This window comes from Saccostrea echinata, unplaced genomic scaffold, assembly GCF_033153115.1.
Source record: "Saccostrea echinata isolate AGI-Se365-2 ecotype Australia unplaced genomic scaffold, CSIRO_AGI_Sech_v1 ptg000009l, whole genome shotgun sequence".
Lineage (NCBI taxonomy): Eukaryota > Metazoa > Mollusca > Bivalvia > Ostreida > Ostreidae > Saccostrea > Saccostrea echinata.
This window is the reverse complement of record NW_026889758.1, coordinates 51,975,529-51,984,411: the sequence shown is the minus strand read 5'-3', so window position 1 is coordinate 51,984,411 and position 8,883 is coordinate 51,975,529. Positions and strand designations below refer to the sequence as shown.

Genomic DNA, 8,883 nt, shown 5'->3' with positions numbered 1-8,883 from the left:
ACATGTTCAAACTAAGATAGTAAACAAAAGTATACACACAATTTAAGAATAAATCGTTAAATGTATGTTGTTAAAATATTTAAAATATAAATTTACATTTGTTTCAGATAAATTTAAGGCATTCAAATTTATACATTGCGTCTTGATATGTTTCTGAATTTTTTTAATATTTGATAGTGCAAAATATGTTTGTCTTTTAAGAACAATTGTTATTGGTCTAAAATTTCTTTACGTATTCTAAAGTGAGTAATTAAGGTCATCAAAATCAAATATCTTTCACTTATGTTGTGGGCAAGCATTTAAACTCGCATTATTTTAAGCTGAAGTCTACTATTTATTTCCTTAATGTGTCAAACAAAAGTTACCTATTATTAAAACCATCATCATTTGCATTTATAATACTCTCTGAGATACTATCAAAATTTGTTTGAAAAGTGCACACATTTACGATACACTCTGACTTAGTAAAGGTTACTATATTAGTATTAGTTTATTAACCTGAAAAAAGAAATTGTTTCTTGAGGAGTTTCCTGTGTGGCCATAGTCTATTGCTACATGTATCTAATGTTTCCCTGTACAGGATTAACTGTCTGTTTTACACGCCATTACTTCATGTAAGCAACCCCAAACAAGAAAAGAAAGTTACGTCGACCACCTGAATGTCACATAGATTTCATGACAACAGTACATATTACTCTCCTTCTGGTAGTTTTTCTGCTGCAATACGTGTTAGCTGCTCCGGGTAGAGGGTTGGAGTTCGAAAATCCCCATTGATTTTGCTTTCTAGGAAATATATAATATTCGGAGACAAATAAAAATTGGATTCAATGATAATATCGGTTAAAACAAATAGAAAGTTTTACTTAGAATGAAGTTTTATTGAATGACATACTTGAATTATTTTTATGTTTCCTCATGCTGCACAAACTCACCGCAGCTCTGTTTTTGCTGAGTTATAATCAATGAAATCAACACCATGTTGAGATGAAATATGTCATTTATTAAAAATGACGAAAATAAGAAATATATATACATAAACATGATAGGGGATCAGACCAAAAGGTATTCACACAATACATGTCAATATGCTGATCCCCTAAATTTACAGATAAACAATATTTGCAAAAAATATAATTTGAATTACTTCGACAATATGTACATGTATATATACTCAAAAATATTCTAGAAAAAATATTTTACTTTCTATCTCACACTCCGAATTCAAGACGAAAACTTGAAGTTGAGAAACTGCTGTAATATCAAACTCCGTAACCAATACTAGCCCCCACCCCCTCCTTTAAGCAGTAAAAAAAAATGTTTCTTGGAGAATCCGGGCATCGATACCGGTACCTCTCACATGCTAAGCGAGCGCTCTACCACTTAAGCTAATTCCCCTGATATACATTACTGATATTTTTATCAAAAAGTATAAATTGTCAAAAGTGTTTTATGAAACGTTCAAGTCTCACTTCTCACGTTTTCTAATGAATATCATTAGCCACGATTTTGCCCTTAGCTTATAAATTGGTAATATAAATATTAAATTTTAAAATTACCGGATCAATACCAGCTTGGCCAACCTTGATTACAAATTACAATTAAACCGAATTTTGATTTAAATCTATTGCAATTGTACTCTCAGATTTTCAAAACTGAATGAACTATGATTCCATGTCCAGAGGTTTGATTTTACATGGATATGGGATGGACATTTTTTTTTTTTTGTGACCGCCAGTGTCTAATAATTATGCAGGACTGTGTAATTGCACGGGGAATTTGATTTCACTTGAATATGGGATGGACATTTTTTTTCGTGACTACCGAGTACCTTATAGGCAGGACTGTGTAATTTTTACGGGAAATAAAATTATAATAAACCAGAAGTCTCTGATGAGACCGTAGCTCTACTGGTCTGTACATATAACAAAGAAAAAGTAGCACTTGGACTTGAAACCTTGCAACATGCAGCAATGAATAGAATTATGTATCTTTAATAATGCAGTCTACTTGTGTGCCAAGTTATATTGAAATCAAACAAAAACTGAAGGAGGAGTGGTGTTTTAAAGGAATTTCACAGAAATTTCTGTTTTTTACGATGGCCGACAGCGGCCGCCACTTTTGATTCTGAATATTGTCATTTTGTACAGCTTTTTTGTCAATTTTCGTTGACAAATTACAAATAAACTGGTAATGCTATATGTCCATATACAGTTTTTACACTGGAGAAAATCATTAAAATTCTTTCTTGTGATATGAAATGAAGATACATGAAACAGGTTACTTGAAGGTGATACGCTTAAGGTTCTAGCAGAACAGGAAGGTCGGGGTGATTACAGATTAGTATTGTCTTCTAGATATACTTTCTCGACAGATTGTAGTAATTAATTCATAAAATTCCATGTTGGTGTACCTGCTGGTTACATCATAGGTAACCAGGATGAAATTTTCCAGGTCTATCAGAAATTTGATTTTGTTCATAATCGGACGTGTCTTTGATGTATGAATTTTGTTTTTTAAACAATGCGCACGAGGAAATGATCACATTAGTTACATGTACCTATATTTTCATTTCCGTGCCACATTGAAAAATAATTGGCCGACCAGGTGGAAGTTGAGAGGTTGCGTTGGCCTTTAAAAGTGTTTCAAGCATTTAGTTATTAATTTTATGTATTTAGAGAGCAAATACAGACTCCCACATTTAAGGTTGTCATTTTATTCTTGCTTAAAAACGGGTATATTTCCGTATCTAAAGTTTTGTTTTTGATACATTCCATAAACTTTTGATTGGATGCTCACATGTAGAGCTACTAAATCCTGTTTTTCTACCTCTACATAATAGGTAGAATCAATCTGATGATCGGGATATATCAATTATATTCATGTATATCCATTACAACAAACGTATTACTTTTATTCGCCTTTTTAATTACAATCCCAAGAATATCGTTTAAATGATACAACAAGGTGACAGAATGACGATTTACGTCTAATCTACATGTAGGATTAACTGGGTTACGATATCTCAGACTAATTGAGGGTGAAAATCATTAAAATGCTCCTTATCTCTTTCAAGCCACCTGTTTTATGTATCTTAATTTCATATCACACGAAAGAATTTTAATGTTTTTCGCTGGTGTAAATTGTCAGTGTAAAAAGTGTACATGTACATATAGCATTACCAGTTTAGTTGTAATATGTCAACGAAAATTGACAAAAACGCTGTACAAAATGACAATATTCTTAATCAGAAAGTGGCGGCCGCTGTCGGCCATCGTAGTTTTTAGTTACCATGCCAACACCGTTCATCGAAATCAAAAACTGATGCATTGAATTATGTATCTTAGTGTAGTCTACTTGTGTGCCAAGTTATATTGAAATCTGACCAAAACTGTAGGAGGAGTGGCCTTTTAAAGGAATTTCACAGAAATTTCTATTTTTAGTAACCATGGCAACACCGTTCATCAAAATCAAAACTGATGCATTAAATTATGTATCTTAATATAGTCTACATGTATGCCAAATCATATTGAAATCAGACCAAAACTGTGGGAGGAGTAGCATTTTTAAGGAATTTCACAGAAATTTCTATTTTTAGTAACCATGGCAACACCGTTCATTGAAATCAAAAACGGATGCACTAAATTATGTATCTTAGTGTAGTCTACTTGTGTACCGGGTTATATTGAAATCAGACAAAAACTGTAGGAGTAGTAGCGTTTTAAAGGAATTTCACTGATATTTCTATTTTTAGTAACCATGGCAACACCGCTCATCGAAATCAAAAACCGATGCACTAAAATATGTATCTTAGTGTAATCTACTTGTGTGCCAAGTTATATTGAAATCAGACCAAAACTGTAGGAAGAGTAGCGTTTTGAAAAATTGTTTACAGACAGACGGACAGACAGACAGACGGACGGACGACGGACACCTTACTATCGCATAAGCTCTTCTGATCTCTGACCCGTAGAGCTAAAAACGACTTTCTCAAAGCATGCCATCTTCGAAAAGAGAATTAAAATTAACATTAACCTTCTAAGCATCAATGTCTATGTCCATATCTTTTAGAGTGCAGATTTTTCTGTCTGAATCTTGTCTGTTATCTATGCAGCAATACTTTTTTAAACTCAGTACCGTTTCTTAAGAATATAAAGAGACTAAACTTTCGAGCATTGTGACATTTAATTGCAGTAAAGATGCCAAAAGGCTTCGATTCCGCCGAGGAAATATTACTATATGCAAAATTTTCAAATATTGAGAAGGTTAGCAAATAGTTAACCTCTAACCACGGATTTGCATGTTACCATCCAGTAATGGATTTCATTGCATTAATCGGAAATTCAAATAATCCGGTAAATGTTAATAAATGATAATAGGAAAAATCATTTTTTAAAATTAATTCCTAACTTGTTGATCCAAACCGTCCAATGATTTCAAAAGGCCATAAATCAAAATATGACAGGAATAAAAAGTAAAAAAAAAAAATGCAGAGCACGGGAAGCCAATATTTTAAACGTCTTATGTAAGATTTTTTTTTTTTTTTTTTTTTAATTTTTTTTTTTTTTTTTTTTTTTTTTTTTTTGCATGTTGTCCTTTATAGAAATTACAATCGACATTTATGATAATGAAAGCGTACAATTATGCAAATTCGAAATGCAATATACAACGCCCAAATTTAGGCAAAAATATTTTTTATTTCTAAAGTGTATACTTTGATTTTCTCTTGCAGTTGTAATTGATCAATGACAATAAAACGTAATTTAAAAAAGTCCCAAAAAAATCACAAGAATACTAGGCCTACTTGTACTATCACTTGTTATTGTCGAACAACTTATGTGACCGACTTAACGTGTAAGTCAAATTAAAGTGTACTCGAAAAGATAATAAGTTTTATGCAAACTTTCCATAAAAATTATGCCGATTTATAAATCATATATTAATATCACAGGTATAAAATGTTAATGCATTGGAATTGCCTATTTAATAGGTCATAAAATGTTTCAAAATTATAACCATACCATTTCTCTTGTATTTATAATTAAAAAATGATGTATTTTTGAAACAAATGCTCATAATTATGAATGTTTAAGTTATCAAATTCATGTATCCAGGTCCATAAGCACAAATAGTTTACCTTATTTGGAAGTTATTTATGATTTTGTTAAATAACATACATGTATAATGCGTGTAAATAAATTTCTGCTCGTGCGGTTTTACATAGCTTGTTTTATATTTGCTTACGAGTAATTTTTAAAAGCATAAAAGAACACAGAATGAAACAGGCATATATATATATAAATGTGGAGAATTGTGACGAAACCATCGTGTTAATTTCAAAATAAATTTACGACGCCCAAATAAAAATAAAAAAGAAATTCATCATATTACAAGGTTTCACCCAAGAATCATTGTTTTTCTACCAAATTAAATTATCTTAATATCATCTGAAACAATATTCATTTTTGTGGGTTGGTCATAATCGCCAAGAATAATTCATTAAGTTAATAGTCTCAGTGATAATTACAATCGTTAACGGCGCTATTTTAATTCTTATTGTATTCATAATCCGAAGTAATATAAACCCACGTTTCCTTTTCGCTGCTCAGTTGTCATTCGCCCGCGGCCCGACGGTGATGGACCTACGCTGTTAAAGAAATGTCACATGCGTTTGTCACTAAGTCGCACGTTTTTAACATAGGTTCCATCTTTTCATAATTTTTCTGCATATAATTGTGAACAGGTAGCCTTTTTTCTTTCTTTACCTGGACGAGGATTTCATTTGTGTTAGTGACGTTGTGGCGAGCATAGGATGATTACTTCTTAACGGCTTGTGTTTGGAGACAATTTAATCAGTTTTGATAAACAAAGGGAAAAATGGAATTTTCAAAATCGTTTTTCCAGTTTGTTATTTTGATCTCCTTTTTGGGATGGACTTTAGCTGCTTCGCCATCGACTTGTTATAGATGTCAACATGGCGATACATGTAAACCTCCCAGTTGTGTATGCTGTGGAAAAGATATGCCTCTTGAAAAATCCAGAACACCTCAGATGGTATTTTTTACTTTCGATGATGCAGTTAATACTTATATTGCCAGTTTTTATAGAAAACTTTTTGATTCTAATCGTAGAAATCCAAATGGATGTCCGATATCCATGACCTTATTTATTTCGCATGCCAATACTGTTTATTCCTTGGTAAGAGAATTTTACCAGAAAGGTTTCGAGATTGCATCCCACAGTGTCACTCACAGTCATCCAAGCTCGGATACTTTCAAAAATGAGGCAGAAAAGCAGAAAGACAACTTAGCCAAAAAGGCCCGGATACCAAAATCAAAGATCCGCGGGTGGAGAAGTCCATTTTTAGAGCCAATGGGAGATGCCCAACCAAACATTCTTCAGTCTTTGGGATATTCGTATGACGCCACCCTTACCATCAGTAAAACAAAACAAACAGATCAAGCACCTCTTCCTTTCACATTGGACTACGGATGGCCATATGACTGCAAGATCAAACCTTGTCCAAAATCAACACACAGAGGATTTTGGGAAGTACCTGTAGTATCTGTTACAGACTACCTTGGCAAATACGAATGTGTGTATGTCGATGGATGCAACAATCCTCCGCCTGATGAGGAATCTGCTTACAAATTTCTGTGGGAAAATTTCAATAGCTATTATAGGACCAACAAAGCGCCATTTGGTATTAACATGCACGCAGCTTGGTTTTACGTACCAGACCGATTAAGGGCTATGGACAGATTTATACAGGATTTATTGAAACTAGATGATGTATACATTGTCTCTGTAAAGCAAGTTATATCGTGGCTAAAGCAACCTACTCCATTGGAGAAGCTGAAGAGTTTTAAACCATGGACATGCACCAATCCCCGTGATCGCTCTGCGCCAAAACTTCACGCAAAAGGACTTTTCGCTGGCGACAAAAGAAATCGTGGCATCGTAAGTCAACCAGAAATTTCTGACCACAGTCACAACGCTTTTGACCAGCATCAAACTCAGTTCAGAGAGAATACCCATAGAGAACAACATTCACACGATAATTCTCACACCTCAGGAAGTTTACATCATACGAGTAGATTTAACCCGATCAAGGCACAAAGACAGCAGTCTTCTATACGGAATTCTTATCTTTTTCAACGCATGCAACGCAGGAAAGCGATGAGGAAAACCATTCGAACAACAGCTATGCCCCCTCCACCGCCAGTGCAGCCAAGACAGAAAAGTTCGAATTTGCCAATTCCGAAACCACCGTCACCATTGACGAGACAGAACAAAAGACAACAGAATTTGTATGAATCACCAGCCTATTCTTGGCAATCAATTCTTACAAATAAAGTTAATAATGAAGAGCAACAATCAAGACGACAGACGAAGGCAACCAGAGGAAACTTCGGTAATATCAGTACATCGTTGCTCTCCCATCATGCACACAGTCATACTGACAATAGTCACATTCCACCAATGATTCATGTTCCAGATGTGGAGGATAACACCAGAACACAAACTCAAACACACAAAGACACCAAAGAGAAGACAACAATCGTTGAATCAAGCACGGTTTCAACAAACGACTCTCCAGTGGACCACCAAATATCACTGGTGACTACAAGTTCGCCCAAAAGTGCTGACACAAAAGTAAATTTTGAATTTATAGGCCCGTGGAGTGTTGTAAAGAGCAAAACGAACTCCCCTGTCATATCATCTTTACAAGAATGGATAGAATCCCAAAAGAAGCAGAAATATGTGAGTTCTGGCAAGACAAAAGGCAAAACTGTCGCATTATCCACTGCTTTAGATCAAGAAAAAACGCAGGAAAAATCTCAAACTTCAACTTTGCCTTCAAATGAAACAAATTGTAAACAAGGGGAAAACTGTAAACTTCCCTCATGTTTTTGCAAAACTACAAGTTATCCAACAAGCATGAAGCTTAGCGACGTACCCCAGATTGTTTATATTACTATCGACGGAGGCATCAATTTTCTCACGTATTCAAAAATGAAAACTTTGTTCAATGATAACAGACGAAACCCTAACGGATGCCGAATCGGGGCTACTTTCTTTGCCAATGGAAGAGGATCTAGCTATCGTTTAGCTAATTTATTATACAACGACGGCATCGAAATTGGTTTGAACGGACTACAATCGTCAGCCTATGAAACTTCTGAAAGCTTGCTATCGGATATAAATCAACAAACAGAAAGCTTCCGTTCCCATTCGGCTATCCCTGAGGAGGAAATTAAAGGGTGGAGGTCTCCAGAACTGTTTGAGGAAACAGTGCCGAACATTGATGTCTTACACAAGAGGGCAATGTATGATTCATCACTTGTTCTACGAAACAGTACTAGTAATGATAAGCTCAAACCATGGCCATTTACCTTAGATTTTAACACAAATAAATGTGCTGGAGGAAATTGTTCCTCAACAGTAAATGCTGGGATTTGGGAAGTTCCCGTTATTCCAATGACATCACTCAATGGCGTGGCATGCACATATGCCGATAAATGCAGAGGTCTAAAAACAACAGAGGAAACCGTTGAATATTTAATGAATAATTTTAATTCATATAAGACAAACAAAGCTCCATTTGGAATTCATATATCTCGTGACTGGTTTTACTGGTATAACAATAGAAATTTTGCAGGACTTTCGGAATTCATAGACAAACTATTACAAAATGAAGATGTTTACATTGTATCAGTATCCAAATTGTTACAATGGATGAAAAATCCCGTTTCATTATCGTCAGCTAAATCATATTCTCCTTGGAGTTGTTGAAATGTTCATGTTGAAGATGTGTGTGAATGGTTGTTTTAATTTATTGTGTTTTGGTATAAAATAAATGAAGAAAAAACCTATTTCGATTTA

General features: G+C 34.3%; 1 protein-coding gene across 1 annotated transcript; it reads left to right on the top strand.

Moving 5' to 3' along the window:
* Positions 1 to 5,610: 5,610 nt before the first annotated feature.
* On the top strand, positions 5,611 to 8,873 carry LOC133183081 (uncharacterized). The gene has a single exon (XM_061318020.1). It carries the CDS (start codon positions 5,875 to 5,877, stop codon positions 8,791 to 8,793), a length of 2,919 nt encoding a protein of 972 aa, XP_061174004.1. The 5' UTR covers positions 5,611 to 5,874; the 3' UTR covers positions 8,794 to 8,873.
* The last annotated feature ends 10 nt before the right edge of the window (positions 8,874 to 8,883 follow it).